The sequence below is a fragment of the Camarhynchus parvulus genome, chromosome 27 (genome assembly GCF_901933205.1).
Source record: "Camarhynchus parvulus chromosome 27, STF_HiC, whole genome shotgun sequence".
NCBI lineage: Eukaryota > Metazoa > Chordata > Aves > Passeriformes > Thraupidae > Camarhynchus > Camarhynchus parvulus.
The window spans coordinates 2,686,906-2,704,510 of NC_044597.1; the positions used below are offsets into that span (position 1 = coordinate 2,686,906).

The 17,605-nt window shown below is 50.8% G+C and overlaps 3 protein-coding genes across 3 annotated transcripts; 1 reads left to right on the top strand and 2 right to left on the bottom strand.

The window, feature by feature from the left end:
- Positions 1–1,567: 1,567 nt before the first annotated feature.
- PSME3 (proteasome activator subunit 3) lies at positions 1,568–7,466 on the bottom strand. The gene is made up of 11 exons (XM_030966285.1): positions 7,332–7,466; positions 6,731–6,763; positions 6,364–6,426; positions 5,844–5,948; positions 5,512–5,560; positions 4,817–4,929; positions 4,275–4,343; positions 3,997–4,064; positions 3,794–3,848; positions 3,535–3,621; positions 1,568–3,120 (listed from the first exon to the last, which is right to left on the bottom strand). The coding sequence occupies exons 1-11, from the start codon at positions 7,371–7,373 to the stop codon at positions 3,040–3,042; spliced, it is 765 nt and encodes a 254-aa protein (XP_030822145.1). The 5' UTR covers positions 7,374–7,466; the 3' UTR covers positions 1,568–3,039.
- Positions 7,467–7,616: 150 nt separating this feature from the next.
- Positions 7,617–12,249, top strand: BECN1 (beclin 1). The gene is made up of 11 exons (XM_030966213.1): positions 7,617–7,778; positions 7,859–7,926; positions 8,006–8,064; positions 8,400–8,490; positions 8,738–8,874; positions 9,666–9,860; positions 10,050–10,196; positions 10,682–10,831; positions 10,920–10,980; positions 11,437–11,579; positions 11,859–12,249. The coding sequence occupies exons 1-11, from the start codon at positions 7,637–7,639 to the stop codon at positions 12,025–12,027; spliced, it is 1,362 nt and encodes a 453-aa protein (XP_030822073.1). The 5' UTR covers positions 7,617–7,636; the 3' UTR covers positions 12,028–12,249.
- An 801-nt stretch (positions 12,250–13,050) lies between these two features.
- CNTD1 (cyclin N-terminal domain containing 1) lies at positions 13,051–17,571 on the bottom strand. Its single transcript, XM_030966278.1, has 7 exons — positions 17,261–17,571; positions 17,110–17,185; positions 16,237–16,396; positions 15,662–15,824; positions 14,496–14,640; positions 14,018–14,114; positions 13,051–13,203 (listed from the first exon to the last, which is right to left on the bottom strand). Exons 1-7 carry the CDS (start codon positions 17,430–17,432, stop codon positions 13,051–13,053), a joined length of 966 nt encoding a protein of 321 aa, XP_030822138.1. The 5' UTR covers positions 17,433–17,571.
- Positions 17,572–17,605: the final 34 nt, after the last annotated feature.

Below are 17,605 nucleotides of genomic sequence, written 5' to 3' on the forward strand. Positions count from 1 at the left end.
TTTCACGCACACAGAAAGGTAGAGGTGGCAAAAAATAGCATCTGAAATTTACTGAAACCCAAACCAGATGCAGACAGGCTGTGGCTTGGGGAAACTCAGAGACAGTAACTGTGACAGCTGGGGAAAGGGCACAGGAGGAAAACCCCAACATTCCCAACAGCAGCAAGGCTTGAGCAAGCCCCAAAGTAGAGCTCAGACTTTAGAAAGCTCCCACTCCCAATGCCTCACCTCAGGGGTCAGCTTATGCAAAGCACAACAGTGGGACCTGCCTGACCCTTCCTCCACTCCAGCTGTGCTGCTGGCAGTGCCTGTGGCTGCACACAGCTGCTGAGCCATTATTCTCCTCCCCTGCATTAAGCTGGGATGTCTCAAGGGCTGGTGAAGCAGAGCCCTGACTGCACACCGCAGCTGCTCCCACACAACAAACCCTCCCCTGCTCCCACAGATGAACCCCACTCCCTGCCAGCACCTGCCAAGGCAATTGTCCTGCATGCTCCATCCTCCCACGGCAGTGCTGGCTCCCTGGGAGCTCAGATTTTTTGACTGTGGTAAGGAGGAGCCCCTCGTGCTGCACCACACCAAGTCCTGCCAGCAAGTCCTTCCTTTGGGCTCTGCTCCAGCTGCCTTGGCCCTGGGATGTGTGTGCAGCTCAGTGCCCCCTCCCTGCATGGGCCAGGCACCTGCAGGGCTTTCCCACACTGCAGGAACTTCCCTGCACAAGGGGCTGCTCCTGTTCCTGGGCAGCTGGAGGTGCCACAGCCACAGCCCCAGTCTGGTGCTGCTCCCAGGGCAGTCACAGCCTCTGCTGGGCAGCAACGGGCACAATCCCAAACAGGCACCAAACCCTGCAGCCTCTGCTGGCTCAGAGGGGCTGCAGCCCTGCAGGACACTCAGGAAAGCTTTGAGTGCCTCTCGAGAGGCCTCTGTGCCCCAGCAGGCAGGGAAGGCAGGAACAGGATGGATGATGCCCAGAAGAGCAGAGGGCACTGTGGCTGGGGACAGCAGGGCAGCTGCCTCTCCTTGGGTACCACACACAGGGAGCAGCCAGGAGCAAGAGATGTGTGCCCCACAGAGACACCCAGGACAGCCAAGAGACACCTGCCCAGAAGAGAGAGAAACCCTGGAGCAACTGCAGGCTCAGAGAAACATCACATCTGTTTGAACTGGGACAGCCCAAAGCCCACACTGGGCTGAGATGGGACAGATTCAATCAAACCCAACAAGCCCATGGGTAAAATCATGCCTAATGTGAGGCACACTGATGGAACAGAAACAACCTGCACAGCAGACTAGTTTATAACAAAGGAGAATGAAAAGAATGAAGGGAAGGAGCAATTGAATGTGAGAAAGGCAGAACCAGAACTGGACACTAAAAGTGCACGGCCTAAGAGCCCAGCATCACACACAGGGGACTGCCTTGAAAGAATTCCAAGTACCTCATTTTAATTTCTCGACATGGTAAAAGTTTACATAGGTTCATCTGGCAAAGAAAGCCAAACAAATTAAAAGGAATCAATACAAAGAAACACAAGGGGAAGGGCTGCTCCCAGACAGCAGCTCAACGCAGTTGGTTTGTTACTGAATATTTATTAGCGGGAAGACTAAGAGTTGACTTAACTACAAACAACAACAGAAGAGTCTATAGCAAGGGCCACCAGCCCCCCACACTCTGGGCAAATCCCTGGGAAACCAGCAAGAGACAACATGGCTCTTAAGATGTGGAAGCAGAGAGAGAAAAAAACCAAAAAAAAAACTAAAAACAAAGTAAAAAAAAATAAGGGAAGAAAGTTCATTCCATTTGTCACTGTTGTTACAATGAGATTAACACAACTCTTAAGGCTACTGCACAATAAGAATATACAGGTGTAACAGCGAGACCTGGGAAACAGCAAGGTTCCTGAAACAAATGATTTAACGTTCCCTGATTAAGGGACTTAAGTAGAAATACTATAAATAAGAAAATTTTGAAGCCTGCAGCGTTATGGGCCCACTTGCCACACACAAAAACTGACGCAGTACAACCAGTCATTTCCAAAGGGGTTTGTAATGGACCACGAAATGTTCTGGCAGCTTGGAGGAGTCACGAGGCACGGGAGTGTGCCCTTTGCAGGGGAAAGACTGCAAGGTCTGCAAGGTACCAGGTGGGTATCAGCCACCCTCACCATCAAGCACCAGCTGTGGCAGCCAGCCTGCTCTGCCCAGGCACCAGGAAGTACTGCCAGGGACAGGGGGACTTGGTCTGATCACATGCAGAAAGGTATTTTAGGACTTTAGCATCAGATCTCCAGCCCCTCCCTTCCCTCAGCCCGGGCAAAAGCAGCCCATGCTGAAGGGGCAACTGGGATGTATGTGAAAGAACATTGGTTTTAGCCAAGAAAGTGGCTCTAGTCAAATGGCAGAAGCCACCTGAGCTCACGACAGCCAGGACAGCACCAGCTCTAGTTCCAAGCATTTGCCTCATGCTCTGCACTGATCCAGACAGGAGTGGTGAGGCAGAGACCTGTGGGGCAGGCTGAAAGGGAGTGCAGATGGCTCAGTGGCACCAGAGCACAGCTGCCAAGGGGCAGGGCCCCTGGTCAGTGCAGAGCTGGTGGCAGAGGGGCCTGGCCACAGCCAGCAGTGGGGACAGAGCCTCCCTGCTGTGGCACTGCCAGGCTGCCCTTGTGCTGGGCTGCTTGCCCTGTTCCAGAGACCCCAGTGCAGCCACCAGACAAGAGATGGGACAGGACAAGGGCTTGGTCTATAGTGTTGTTCCCACTCAGGTAGGAAGCAAGGCATGAAGGAATGTCCCTGCCTGGCTGCAGCAGCCTCTGGGGCCTCCAGTGCAGCATGGCCTCTACTACCAGTGACTAGAGGAAGAGGGAGAGCTCCTGAGACCTGAACAAAACCAATCACAAAACTAGGCAAGAATTTCTTTAGAGTTTAACTAAGAATGCAATACTATTTCCAGCCAGTTTCCCATCTCGATAGTCACGTAACAAACCAAGGCAATGACGGTCTTTAGTTGACTGAACAGTTCTCAAGTTCAAACGTTGACACTTAATAGAGGGTCTCAGCATTGCTGCTCCGAGGCCTCTTGATCTTCTCGATGTTTTTAAGGATCATGTCATGCAAAGTGACCTGCAAAAAGGAAGAACAGGACTCAGACAGGAAGCCAGCCATCCAGCTTTCACCATAAGCACTGGTTACCACAGCAGCACCACCCTCAACCCTTGTGTGCAACCACACACCTGGTTAAGGTAAGGCCTTCCCTTGGCCAGACCTTACAGAAGCCAGTACATAGAATACCAAAAACATTCATTCAGAAACCCTAGGATTGCCTTGTACTGTATGAAGAGCTAGGGATCAGATTGTCACAGAGGGGGCACAAATATTTTGTACTATGGCCCTGTGAGCACTGCTGGAAACATCTGCATCTTTAGGAGAGGGTGGAGAAACACTTCACTGGAGCCAAAGTGGGAAGCAGGCAGGCTCAGGGGGAAAGGGGAGAGGAGCAGCAGCAGGAGCACAGTGTGACTGTGTGTTTCCACTCACATATTGATTTCTCAGCTCTGAAATGATGAGGCGCAGACTAATGTACTCCTTCTCGTCGATCTCCGTCACGGTGCGGCGATAATCCTCCTGTGGGGCACACACAGCTCAGCCCAGCCTCCCACAAAGCACCCCAACCTCAGCTCAATCCTCACATGATCCCTCCCTCTTCCCCCAGCACCCTCAGCTCAGGAAGGACAGTCACAAAGCAGCTCAGAGTCCCAGCATCAACATGGAAATCTGCACGTCCCCGCTGACTTACCACATGGGGGTACTTGGCTATTTTGGAAACCAACTTTGCTCTTGTGATATAGTATCTGGCAGGGAAAGAGAGAGATTAAAGCTCAGATAAATAACCAGGATTATTTTCAGGTCCAAGCTACCCTGCACAACAGCTGGGGAACCCTTCCCAAAAACATTATTCTCCCAAGGAGATCCCAAAGAAGTCTGTTCTTGCATGCCCACCTAGAAATCTGGTCCAGGTAAGATGCTGCCTCACTCTCCACAGTCCTAAGCTCAGCAACTGTTTCTTCCTGCAGAGGAGACAAGGAAAGTTAGCTGCAGTAGGCTGCAGCTGGCTTTCAGGGCTCAGGAAGCACTGTCTCAGCAGCACCACATCAAGTTCAGGTTTGGGTTTTAAAATCTAAGCCAACGCCATGACTGCAGCTGCTGGATATCATGAACTGAAAGATGCAGAGGAACATCAGAGATCCAAGCCCCTGGAGCACAGAGCAGTGCCTTACCTGAATAGAAACACCAAAGTTGTTCCCATCCTCTATCCTGGGAATGAGAAGCTGCACCCACATTTTGACCTGCAGTGGAGAGATCACAGCACTGACCAATGCCAACATCTGCACAAAGATTTCTCTCAGGAATGTCAGCAAAAGCTCCCAGGACCCTGCCTTTGCAACAGAGCTCTCATGATCAGCTGCTGCAGGTCCCTTATGCAGCTCTAACACTGCCAAGATCACTTCCCACATGAAGCTGGGGTGCCATGCAAGCCAGCACAGGCCCAGCTTCCCATGGAGAGCTCTCCTCACCCTGCCACAGGAGCTCCTGGCAGGACTCTGTGCCTGGGCAAAAGAAGGGCAAGGAAAAGCCTCATGAGGCCTGATATCAGACATCCTTCTCCTTCAGGTGAACCACAGAGCTCCCCAAGCCCCTGTCAGACAGGAGAAAGCCCTGCTTTTCCTCATCTGCAGCACAGAGGGACCTGCTCCTCCCACAGCTCCACCTCTCCAAGACACCACCCCTCTGCCTCCCCTTGCTCCAGGCTCACACCCACCGTATTGCACTTCTCAATGAGCAGCCTGATCTCTGGTTTCACTTTCTCAATGATGTCCACCAGCTGCTGGTTGCTCTTCAGCATCCCATTGGGCATCACAAACACTTTGGTACCTGTGGCAGAGACAAACCCTCAGTGTCAGGGACTCACAGGAGCAGCTGCACCAGGGATGGACTGAGGGGCCACCTGAGCCTCACTCAGCTCCCACCAAGGCCAGAAAGGGGCTGAGCCAGGCTGGGGCCACCTGTAGGGAAGGGGAAAGGGACATGGGACAAGCAGTGACTACAAGGGGAGGAAAAGACACAGAGCAGGATGAGACTGAAGAGCTCGAGGATGCTGAGCACAAAGGGTTTTCCTGGTGCACAAGTTTCTGTCTCAGCTTAATGCAAAGCCTGGAATGTTCTTCCAGACAAAGAGAGGAACTGCACAGAGCCACCAGGAGATCAGCTGCCTCTGTCAGCAGGCCAAGACCCAGCCAAGCACTACTTATGTCTATCAGAGAAGTACTAATTATGCTTCTAGGAGCTGGAATCTGACTCCTCCACGTCAAAACATCTGTAGGCCAGGCTCTGGCCTGCATGAGCAGCAGCTGCTGTCAGGGCAGGGCAAGTGGGGCTTGCACAATTTGCATCTCCAAGGCTCAGTGCAGCAGTTCAGGGGGCAGGCAGCAATACAGGGGACTTGGGGAGTCTTACCCTGAAAGGTCTCGTCGTGGTCTTCCAGCTTCCTCTTTTTCATATTTGGCTAAAATATACAAAATGTTTTACTCACAAACTAGCTGTAAGCTGTAGAAATGGTGTAAAGGGAAAAAAAAAAAGGAAAACTTAGAGCCCTGCCATGTTTCTGAGCACTCTTCCTTAAATCCCAGGAAGAGCTGCAGAGCAGTGTTACCTCCAGGCTTGAGAGATCAATCTCTAACAGCCTCTGGGCCAAGACCTGGTGTTAAATAAGAATATCCTACCCCAGCACAGGGCAAACCATGCAGTTTGAACAGGAGCTGGGCTCACAGCCAGCAGAGTAACCTTACCCCATCCAGTCCATCGTGGCTGTTGGTGAGAAGAATTGGGTCAGGCACTGGGAGGTTCATGTCCGAATGGATCTGAGTCAGATCATGAATATTCAGGATGGGTTCCTGCAAAATAAAGCAGATTTGTTACTTGATCACGAGCTAACAAATTCTGCCACACCAAACACAACAAGAGGAAAGATTCAAGCCTCCTTCTCGTCCAAAATGAGGATGAATGAAGATAAAAAGTCTGGAAATAGACTGTGGACCCCCCAGCCATGAGTGCCAGGCCATGGTGTCCCTGTGAGAGCCCAGCACTGCCAGGGACAGCCCAGTGGGGACAAAAATAAATGTGAGAGATCACACAAAGCAAACTGCACAAGGCAGCACCCCTCCAGAGCCAACAGCACTGCAGCTGCTGCCTTGTGTCCCTGCAGCAAGGTGAGATGCTCAGAAAACAACCCTGGAGAGACCTGCCCCACAACACTTCCAAAATGTAGCTGAAGGTGGAAAAGGATACAGAGCACAAGGCACACCCTACCTTAAGGAATCCATCGAGTTCTAAGAGCTTCTTTGGAAAAAAGTTTGCTACGAGGTCTTCAGCCTGAGAAAGAAAGGAAGAACAGTGATGTGGGAGAAGGCCACGTGGCTCCCACCAGCAGGCAAGAACACCAGGGAAGTCATCTGTGCACAAGCAGGAAACAAAGAGAACCCAGTGCTTCCTGCTGCCAACGCCAAACAAAGCCCAGGTGGGAAGAAAGCCACGAGGCTCAGGAGCCTCACTGCAGTGAGGAGGGCATCAGTTGGGTGCTGCTGAGCTTCCAGGGCAGGCTCAACCCACGATCGAGTGTGTCAGAAAGATAAGCGCAAAAAAAAAAACCCATTCCTGCTCGGCCCGTGGCACTCACCTCACTCGTGATCCGCTCCCTGAAGGAGTCAACCTACAGAACCAAACAGGGACACGTCAGGGTGGCTCTGAGCAGCCGGGGAGGCCGCGCTGAGCCCCGCATGACCCTCCCGGCTCGGCTGCCGCTCTCCCGGGGGACCGGGAGGAGCCCGCCAACACCGAGCGGGGGCTGCCCGGGGCCGCTCCGTCCGCCCGCCCCGACCCCGGGCGCTGCGGGGAGCTGGAAACCGCGGAGCTCCCGCCGGGAGGGAGGAACCTCAGACCCTCCGGGAGGGAAGCTCGGCCGGGCCGCCCCCCGGGGCACCGGGGCCCGGCTCGGGGGCGGCCGCAGCCCAGCCCCGGCCGCATCCCCGCCCCCCGGCGCTGCAGGGCCGGGCGGGGGTGGAGACACCGGGGGCTCGTCGGGGCGGGCGGGCCGCGCTCGGCGGCCGGGCTGGAACGGCCGGGAGGCACCGTGGGACGGCCCCAAGCCCGCCCCCGCCCCGGGCCGGCGGCAGCAGAGCTCGGTGCGGGCCGGCGGGCGGAGGCGGCCGCCGAGCGGGGCCGGAGCGGGGCCGGGCGAGGCCAGGCGGGGCGGGGCGAGCGGCGGGGTCCGGGCGCACCTTGAGCTTCACCTCCGGGTCCACCTTGAGCAGCGAGGCCATGGCGGGTCCGGTCTCGGGGCCGCTCTGCTTCCCCGGGGCCCACACCGGAAATGACCTCACGCCGCGCGCCCGCCAATGCCGCGCGCGCCCGCCCGCCCTCGTGACCGGCCCCCACCGCGCGCGCGCGCGCGCACGCGCCGCCGGGTCCCGGCCGCTCCAGCGCCGCCCGGGGCGGGGACACCGAAAATGGCGGCGCCGGGACCGCGCCCCCGCCTGCGTCACGTCCGGCGCGCGGCGATGGCGGGGCGCGCGCGGGCGGCGCGATGGAGGCAGCGCGGGCGGGCGGCGGCGGCGGCACCGGCGGCACCGCGCACGTCAGCTTCGTGTGCCAGCGCTGCTGCCAGCCGCTCAAGCTCGACACCTCCTTCAAGGTGCTCGACCGCCTCACCATCCAGGAGCTCACCGGTACCGGGCGCCGCGGGGTGGGGTGGGCGGCCGGGGCCCGGGCCTAGGCCTGGGCCCGGCTGACGCCGTCTCTCCCACAGCCCCGTTGGTGAGCGCCGCCCCGGCCAGGCCCGGGGACCTGCACGAAGAGGAGAGCGCCCTCACGGAGGTACGGGCGGGCTCGGCGGCGGGGCTCGGCAGCGGCAGCTTCCCCGGGCCTGCCGGTAACGGTGTTTCCTTGCCTCCAGGAAGCTTTCGTGGAGAACCGGCAGGATGGCGTGTCCAGGAGGTTCATCCCGCCTGCCAGGTACAGCCACAGTCCCGCCAGCTGGGAGCCTGGCCTCTCCCTCCGAGCCTGGGGCAGCCCCTCAGGAATGTCCCCTCACGGGGCTGGGTCACGCTGAGTATCTCCTGTGAGCCCCCAGAGCTTCCCCTGCAGGATCCCCCTGGCCCTCGGGCTCCTTTTCACACAGAACTGCACAGTCCTTGTGGCACTGTGGGTCAGCACAAACCCGATTGAGCCCTCAAAACACGGGTTGCCCCATCCTCCTGCTCTCCCTTTGCCCTGAGCCAGTCCCAGATTCTGGTCTGGCGCTGGAGCTGCCTCCCCTCAGCACTCATGTCAGTAACGTTCTTTCCAAGAATGATGTCAACAGAAAGTGCCAACAGTTTCACGCTGATCGGAGAGGCCTCGGATGGTGGCACCATGGAAAACCTCAGCAGGAGACTGAAGGCAAGTGGGTCACGAGCTGGCAAACTCAGATCCTTGGGAACGGAGCATCAGCTTTTCTTGATGCTCTGCAAAACTAAACTGCAAAGTTTCCTATAGCATTTGCCTTACAGAGGCTTGGTTGGTGAGTAGTTGAGCAGAAATAGGTTATCTTTATCAATATTTGGCCTGCAAAGAAGATTTCTGCTGACTGAAGCTGCTGAAAAGCAGCCTGTGGTTTCAGTTGCACTGATGTGAGCCCTTCCTCCAGGTCACTGGAGACCTCTTTGACATCATGTCTGGGCAGACAGACGTGGATCACCCCCTGTGTGAGGAATGCACAGACACTCTGCTGGACCAGCTGGACACACAGCTCAACATCACAGAGAACGAGTGCCAGAACTACAAGTGAGTGATGCAGAGGTGACAGAGCTGCTGTGGCTTGAGGCACAATCAATGTGGATGATTTATTAAAAAATATGGATATTGATCTAGTACTGATACCCAGCTGTGACAGACAAAAACTAACAGCTCAGAGTTAGAAAGTGTGTGTTTATTGTGAGATAACTCCCAAATACACACCACAATTTACAGGTGGTTACAGAGTCCTTTTATCTGTACAAGTATTGAATACCCGAAATACAAATACATATTCATAACTTTGGTACATCCCATTCCCTGCTTCATGTGGCAATTAGTTCAAAAACTATTAAGCATGGTAATTAGTTCAAAAACCATTAAGCATGAGTAGTTTGTTCCTTGAAATGGGTCGGGGGTCCCAAAATGAGGACCTTTCTGCCTTTTCAATGCAAATATGACAAATGAACCCTTGGTAGGACTCCCATTCCCCATCTTCAATTGGTTTCAGAACAGAGGAGGCCCAAAATTGTCTTATGTTTCTAAAAGCTGTTTATCAGTTTCTATATTCTTCATTATAAACCCAGCTAACCAAACATTGTGTTGACAAGCAATCAGTTCTTAGTTAACTACTAACTCTTAACTTCATCAAGGCCTACCCATTTATTTTAATTAACTCCAATAAAGCTTATCTCTTAACTAAAATCTTAGCTCCTCTAAAATCTTTAAATTCCTTAAAGTTTATGTCTCATGGAGAGCTCAGGATTGACAAGAGCTGCAGGGGCTGCCAGTGCAGGACTTCCCAGGATACCTGTTCTGGCAATCCTGTTGTTCTCCTCTAGGAGATGCCTGGAGATCCTGGAGCAGATGAATGAGGATGATAAAGAGAAGCTGCAGGCAGAGCTGAAGGAGCTGGCACTGGAGGAAGAGCGGCTGATCCAGGAGCTGGAGGATGTGGAGAAGAACCGCAAGATTGTGGCTGAGGACTTTGAGAAAGTCAGGGCAGAGGCTGAGCGGCTGGAGCAGGAGGAGGCTCAGTGAGTGGCAGGGCTTGGAGGCAAAAAATAAATGAGAAACTTGTAAATGGTAGCATGAGAAACCTGTAAATGTGCCCAAATGCCAGTGGCTCGCTCTGTGCAAAAAAGAGAGACAAAACTGGCCTGCAGAGCTGTCACCCTGAGGTAGAAGCCAGCCCTCAGCACTTCTTGTCTTGTTTGTGCTCAAAGGTACCAGAAGGAATACTGTGAGTTCAAGAGGCAGCAGCTGGAGCTGGATGATGAGCTGAAAAGTGTGGACAACCAAATGCGCTATGCCCAGATGCAATTGGATAAATTAAAGAAAACCAATGTGTTCAATGCTACCTTTCACATCTGGTAATGTGGACACTGGAATATTATATCCATTTTCTTGGAATCTGCAGTGTGAAGGTTTTTAAGGCACTGCATTTGATAGGAAAGGTGTAAGTTAGCTCACAGTTACCTCCCAGCAAAGCAATGAATGCCACCTCTCAGAAGTGGCAGCTGAGTAAAGTGTGCCAGGCTGTGGGACTGGGAAATGGCTCCTTCACCAGTCCCAGTAACACTTTGGGAACCCCTGTGCCAGCCAGCAGTGACATTGGCATTAGGGGTCACAGAGCAGGCAGCTTGGAGAGGCTGGATGGGGGTTTTGTTGTGTTTTTATGACAAAAAGAGAACAAGTGTTTGGTGTTTGCATACACTTGTTAAGAATAGCCCCAAACCCTCCTTGTGCTTGGCTGGCACTGTGTGTGCTGTGCTCTTGGGACACAGCCCCTATTTGGTTATCAGGCCATGAGCTTTTCCCAGCCTAGCACATTTATTTATAATTCTTCTTATCACAGGCACAGTGGGCAGTTTGGCACAATAAATAACTTCAGGCTTGGCCGCCTCCCCAGCGTTCCTGTGGAGTGGAACGAGATCAACGCTGCCTGGGGGCAGACTGTGCTGCTGCTGCATGCCCTGGCCAACAAAATGGGCCTGAAGTTCCAGAGGTACCTGCAAATACCACACACAGGTCGTTCATGGCCCGAAGGAGGACAGGCAGACTCAGGTGTCTTTGAATTTTCTCCTTTTTTTCAGATACCGCCTTGTCCCCTATGGCAACCACTCCTATTTAGAGTCCCTCACGGATAAATCCAAGGTAAGAGATCCCATACAAATCATGGGACATTGATTTTGAGTGCCAGAGCCCTGGTCACACTGGGGATGCAGGAAACAAAGCTTGGTCTCTGTGCATTTGGAGTCCAGGAAAGCTGGCTGCCCCAGCTCCTCCAGCATGGTGACATCTCACATCTGTATGAAGCCACTGGTGCTGCCAGCCAGCAGTGTTAAAAGTGACAGAACTGTTGAATGGCCAGAGGCAGAGGCATGCTTTGGGGCGATGGCAGGTAGATTGCATGATTTGGGGTTGGTGGAAGTCAGAAAAATATGCCTGCACATGGTAGGCACTTGCACAAAACCAAGTCACACTTGCCCTGTGCCACAAGCCATTTCTCAGCATCCTGTGACAAATTTAAGCCTCACGTGAGGTTTAAAAGCTGCAGTGACCATATCAAAAACAAGTGCTTGGTGTTCCTGATACAAATCTCTTTTCCAGGAGCTTCCCCTGTACTGCTCTGGAGGCTTGAGGTTCTTCTGGGACAATAAGTTTGATCACGCCATGGTGGCATTCCTGGACTGTGTGCAGCAGTTCAAAGAGGAAGTGGAGAAAGGTGAAACTCGGTTTTGTTTGCCTTACAGGTGAGTGTTGCCACAAAACTGTCAAATTCAGCCCTGTGTGCTCTTCCTAGCATTGTTTCAGCCCTGATTTTTCAGAAATCATCTAGAATTCTTTATGACGTGTTTGATAGTTACCACGAAACTTAAAGCCAGCCCCTTGGGTATGGTCCTGAGGCTTGCTCAAATCCCTTTAAAAACAGGATAGTGTTATTGTCAGATTTAAAATGTAGTGCTTGGTGTCATACTGAGGTTAAATGGTTGCAGTAGGAATACACTAATTAAAGCTTGTATGTAATACAGGATGGACGTGGAGAAAGGAAAGATCGAAGACACAGGTGGCAGTGGTGGCTCTTATTCAATTAAAACACAGTTTAACTCTGAAGAGCAGTGGACAAAAGCACTAAAATTCATGTTAACTAACCTGAAATGGGGCCTGGCCTGGGTCTCATCCCAATTCTATAACAAGTAACTGTGATCAGAACTTGGCCTGGCAGCCATGGAGTGTCTGCATTGTGTTGGAGAAAGGCAAATGAAGATATCTCTTAATATTAACCAGTACAAAATGTTTACAATACCAAAAATCCACAAGACACTTTATTTACAATGCCATTATTACAAGTAGTTTGTAGAAAAGCAATATGCAAAATTGTATCATTGAGTTGAACAGAATAAAACCCAGCTATTAAATGGATTCTAAACTGTTATTTTGGGGGTTTATGGCCAAGCACATAAATAATTGTCAAATGAGCATCAGTTTGATGCTGCTCTGTTACAGCTAATGCAAGGTTGGAAAAGCAAGACATTACAAACACAGGGAATAATGTGGGAAAACTGCCAGAACTCTGCCTGGTGATTAAAGAATTTAAAATAAAGTATTTTCTAAGTCATATCAGCACTTCTTTGTGCTGTTGCACTGAGCAAGGTTTGATACCATTAGAGCACTGTAATTGCTCCTGCAGGCTGTTCCTGCACAGGGCTGTGCTGAGGAAAGCATGAAATTATTCCAGGGGTTTCCAGCCAGCAGTGCCTGGCACAGCACAAACCCCCAGCACTGGCAGGGACAGCCAGGCTGGGCACTGCTGTGGTGACAGTCACAGTGCTGGCACAGAGGGGACAATCCCAGGGGACAATCCCTGTTTTATAAAAGCAGCAGGAGGAGACAGAGCAGCCCCATTTGTGAGAGCTGGTCCCACCAGCCATGGCAGCACCTTTCAAGCACAACCACTCTGAGGGATCTCTGGTTAAAGGGAGCTTAGATTCAAAGATGCAGCTGTTACAATAAAGCTTTTAGGGCATTTGTAAACACTGTGGTGCTGCTGGGCCTCCTTCCAGAGCATGACTGTGATGTCCAGCAGGACGAGCTTTGCTAATTAACACGTGACAGAATTCAGGTAGCCCTGAGCTGTGCTGGGCAGTGTCACAGAGCAGGGACAGCTGTCAGCAGTGTGACAGCTCCTGCTGCTGGGCCAGTGACTGGAGGGATGGGATGGTTTTATTTCTGAGGAGGAATTCTGTGCTGAGGAGATTTGGTGCCACGGCGCTGCTCGGGTGTGGTGCTGCCAACGATGCGCCTCACCACGGCGTAGGAGAACTCCAGGATGCTCTGGGGAGTAATGCCAGTGATGCAGTTTAAATGCTCCACAGTCTGGAAAAAAGAAAAGATCACCTAAATCTGTGAGTTTACAGACAGACAAGAGTACCTGCTCTACCTGCCAGTGGAACATTGCCTGTGGGGTTTTGTTCTGTGAAGCACTAAAGATGAGGACACTTGTAGGAATGTGCCCCCTGTTGAAGGAGTGACTAAATTATTCTTTGTCTGCTTAAAAAGGCAAAAAGCCCTGAAGTTTCTCTCCCAGTTTGGTACTAAAGACACCTCATAGGACCTTTGGGACTTCACCTCAGATCTGGGGCTGTCCAACTGGACAGAGACCAAGAGGTCCAGCCTAGGTAATTCACTAGAAAAGGAAGAGAACAAAGGAAATAATTTTTTTTGTGGGGTGTTTTAGCAGGAGCAAGAACCTCTTCCCCTTAACTCAGTTTTTCTCTGTAAGAGCTTTGTTATTTTGCCTTGTATTAAACCTTTTTCTATTTCCAACACCACCTCAAAAGCCATCCTACTAATTTTATACCATTCAAAGTAGCTAAACTATCTCAAGTGTAATCAGTTTCTCTAAGAGCTCATAAAACCTAACTCAAAAAACAACACATCAGACACTCACCAGTGCCAGCACACAGCTCTGACAGAAACCCACATGCTTTGTGCTAAAAGACATGGGTGTCCCTCCCAGTGCAGCCCCAGTTGCTGTGCTGGAACCACCACAGATAGACCACCTTGGCACTGTGTTTTGCTGTGCTGGAACAGATAAACCACCTTGGCACTGTGTTTTGCTGTGCTGGAACAGATAAACCACCTTGGCACTGTGTTCCCATGGAGCCAACGCCTTCAGCAGTGACTGTACCTGCTCCCAGTGCCCGGAGCTCAGGATGAACACACCTGTACTGATGACTCCAACAGCCAGGAGCATGAAATCTTCCTTCACTGTTAAAAACTTGGCTCTGTAAGAGGAAAAGTGTGTTCAGGTGTAAAAGTTGCTTCACAGTTCAAAAGCACCTGCTGCTGCAGCTGCCAGTGCCCAGGACATGTTGGTTTATTTAGGCCAGCCTGAATAAACTACTGGAACTGACAGTGCAAGGCTGGAATTTAACCAAATGAAACACTTCCCTTGCCCTTGAAGCAGCTGTGGAAAAACATGTTGTTTGAACTGGTGTATTTAGAAACAATGATGAATGTCCCCCCAAATTATTTTTTAAAATGGCATAATGAGAAATGCCCCAAAATGGCATAAATAGCTGCATATGCTGCTATTTATTAGCTTTTTCAAGGTTTTTAATTTCCAAGGGTTATTTTTATTATTTTAACTCATTGTCAGGCCTTACATCTGCAGTTTGCTTGGTGTGGAGTTCTCGATGGCGATCTTCAGCAGGGTGTCATAGATGGTCTCTCTGGTCAGGTAGCAGAAGTCCAGCAGCTGCACACACAGCTGGTGTAAAGGTTTGGCAGGAAGCAAGCAGCCATTGTATCCTGGCAGAGATCACACCATCAGTGCCACCTTTTGGGTCACTACATTGAGTCTTAGGCACCAGAAGGGAGAGGGAATTCTGAGGACAACTGCCCTGACTGTGAATGCCAGAGGATCCCTCAGCCTCAATGGAATTTCACTCTGAAATTCAGGCTGTCAGAACTGGGCTGTGGTGGTACCAGTTCTGGGTTTTTCTGGGTCTGGATTGAAGGCATTTGAGACAGAAGTTCATGTTCAGACTCAGGTGTTTGTTTATTATCTCTTATCAGTAAAACAGTCTCACTGCTGTGAGTTCGGCAGCTTTTCATTAGAAGGCACAAAATGGCCAACAATCTCTGGTTACAAGGTCTTTTAAGACTAAACTATCCAATTAAGAACTGACACCTAGATTATTTTCACTTTTAACCCAATAACTGATCCCAATGTGGACTTTTCTGCCCAATTACAAAATGCCATCCAAACCCATGGAGAAGAAGGAAGAAGAAGCATGAAGAAGAAACCCAGGATGACACCCTGTGCCCTCCATCTTGCTTCCATCCACAACACACTAAAAATCCCAAAACCTCAATTTCTCACCCAGTGATACACCTACACTGCTTTCTATAATCCATTTCACATTTTTGTGGATTCCAATCTATCTTGAAGTCTGGGAAACTTTCTCCATGAATGAGGATCAAAGTCCGTGCTCCCCTGGGGGTCAGGGCACCCCAGAGCAGACAGAGAAATATTCCCAGTGCCCTGGGTTTCCACACTAGGCCAAGAAAATGGTGAGTGATTGTAGAAAATTTGGCCTGGCACCACATTTGGGGGCTTTAAACTCTTAATATTTTACTGAATGACTCATGGCTGGCTGTCCAACAACATTCTACAAAGGACAAAGTTCTCATGTAAAAAGTGAAGCTCTGGACAATCTGAACTGTTCCATGTGCAAAAAATCTGTAATATGAGACATTTCAGAGCAGCAACAGCTCTGTGACCCTACTGAAAAACTTCCTTCCCATTCTCCCTGACTCATACTCTCACCTAGAACCTCCAGGAGCAATTCCACGTAGGCCAAGGGGGTTGAAACGCTGATACGGAAGTGCAGAGTGTTTAAAACAGCAAGCTCTGACTCCAGCAATTCCTGTTTAGTGCAGGAGTATTTTATGGATTGCAGAAATGTTAAAGCTGTGTCACTGGTCACTCTCTGAAGAGGAAAAAGAGACAAGATGTCTTCCAGGAGTAAGGCAGGAACAAAGTGCTGTCACCTCTCTGCTCCTGCTGAGCACCAGTCCTTTGAGCTGGCATGGGAAATCCAGCTCTGACCTTCCCCACAGGTTTCAACTCAATAAACCATCCCCAGGCAGGTGTGGACACACAATTTTTGACAACCACAGGGCTGGGATTTTCCTGCAGTTTTTCCCTCCCCAGAACTGGGAACACTTCCCAGCAAATTGTTACTGGGTGAGCAGCAATTCACCTACCCTAAAGGGAATGTGGTGTCCTTGGCATCTCATTATCACTACTGGCTTCCAAAAAGGAAATCTATTTTTAAGAGAGATTAATACACTGCAGATTTAACCATGATCCTAAAGCAAGGACAGGCTGAGCTGGCTTACACTGTAGTGCAGAGACAGTTTGCTGGCAAGCTGAACACAGGACACGAGTCTCAGGACAAAGGTGTTGGTGATCTGATCCCTGACAGAGCTCCAGCTGCTCCTCTGGCCTTGTGTGCTCCCTCTGTCATCACACATCTGCTCTACCTGCTTGATCATGAACCTACAAAAGCCACAATTGCTCAGAGAATGGTTCTGGCTGCTCAGAAAAAGGAGCAAAGGCAATTCCACATACATAAGTGGGTAAGGTTTGGCAGGAAGCAAGCAGCCAATGTATCCTGGCAGAGATGACACCATCAGTGCCACATTTTGGGTCACTACATTGAATTAGGAGTCTTAAGGGAGAGGGAATTCTGAGGATTTATATTTATTTATAAATATATTTAATATATTTTCTATAGATATAAAATATAAATACATTTATATTTATATATGTATATGTATATATATTTATGTATGTATATGTATATATACATATATATATATATATATATATATATATATAAAATATATATGGGTATATATATGCGTAGGAGTCTTTGTAGAAATATCAGTGCCACATTTTGGGTCACTACACTGAATTAGAAGTCATAAGGGAGAGGGGGTTATGAAGACAATTATATATATATGTGTGTGTTTATATTTATGTATGTATATATACATATATATATTTAATATATAAAATATATATAGTAAAATGTATATGTGTATATATATATGTATAGGAGTCTATGTAGAAGTAATAATTCAGATGAAATGAAAGAGGAGACAAAGCTCATTAATCTTGTGTGGTTTTGGGACAGAGTGGGACAGGGCTGGGCAGTAAAACCCCACCAGGGGATGGGAAATGTGCTGGGTGTTTAGGACTCTCATTACCGTTCAAGTAACTCCACTGCCTGGTACCGTGTGGACTGGTCCAAGTGCCATTTTTCAGACAAAAGGAATATAAATTCTGCAAAAAGCACAGCAGGCACTCATTGCAGGCTCGGTGTACAGCTGCCCCGGGAGCTGCTGTGCCGAGCCTCACCCACGATCCGCGTCTCTTTGAAGCACCCGGCCTGCTCGGGCAGCTCGCTCAGGTACTGCTCGTTCTCCGTGGCCAAGTGGATCAGGGTGTCCTCGATAATTTCAGGAGCAACCCCACTGAACACGGGCCCTGAGTCACGGCCCCGGGCTCCCAGCGGCACCTCAGTCCCCATGGAGCGGGGCAGGGCCGAGGCCGTAACGGCAGTGATTGCACCGGCCCTACGGGGCGAGACCGGCACGGGGATCCGCCGCCTCCTCCCGGCCGCTCGGGGGCGGCACCGGGCCGGGTCGGACCGAGCTTTGGGCAGGCCCCGGCCCGGTTCAGGCCCCGGCCCGGTTCAGGCCC

What these genes read in the sequence shown, in the direction of transcription:
- PSME3 (XM_030966285.1), bottom strand. Translation starts at nt 7,373, where the DNA reads ATGGCCTCGCTGCTCAAGGTGGACCCGGAGGTGAAGCTCAAG. An exon ending in GCCACGATGGACTGGATGGG is followed by an intron (nt 5,561 to 5,843) that starts GTAAGGTTACTC and finishes TGTATATTTTAG; the next exon opens with CCAAATATGAAAAAGAGGAA. An exon ending in TACCTGGACCAGATTTCTAG is followed by an intron (nt 3,849 to 3,996) that starts GTGGGCATGCAA and finishes TTTCCCTGCCAG; the next exon opens with ATACTATATCACAAGAGCAA.
- BECN1 (XM_030966213.1), top strand. Translation starts at nt 7,637, where the DNA reads ATGGAGGCAGCGCGGGCGGGCGGCGGCGGCGGCACCGGCGGCACCGCG. An exon ending in AGGAGAGCGCCCTCACGGAG is followed by an intron (nt 7,927 to 8,005) that starts GTACGGGCGGGC and finishes CCTTGCCTCCAG; the next exon opens with GAAGCTTTCGTGGAGAACCG. An exon ending in CCCTCACGGATAAATCCAAG is followed by an intron (nt 10,981 to 11,436) that starts GTAAGAGATCCC and finishes TCTCTTTTCCAG; the next exon opens with GAGCTTCCCCTGTACTGCTC.
- CNTD1 (XM_030966278.1), bottom strand. Translation starts at nt 17,432, where the DNA reads ATGGGGACTGAGGTGCCGCTGGGAGCCCGGGGCCGTGACTCAGGGCCC. An exon ending in GCAGTGGAGTTACTTGAACG is followed by an intron (nt 16,397 to 17,109) that starts GTAATGAGAGTC and finishes TGGCTTTTGTAG; the next exon opens with GTTCATGATCAAGCAGGTAG. An exon ending in GCTCCGGGCACTGGGAGCAG is followed by an intron (nt 13,204 to 14,017) that starts GTACAGTCACTG and finishes TCTTTTTTCCAG; the next exon opens with ACTGTGGAGCATTTAAACTG.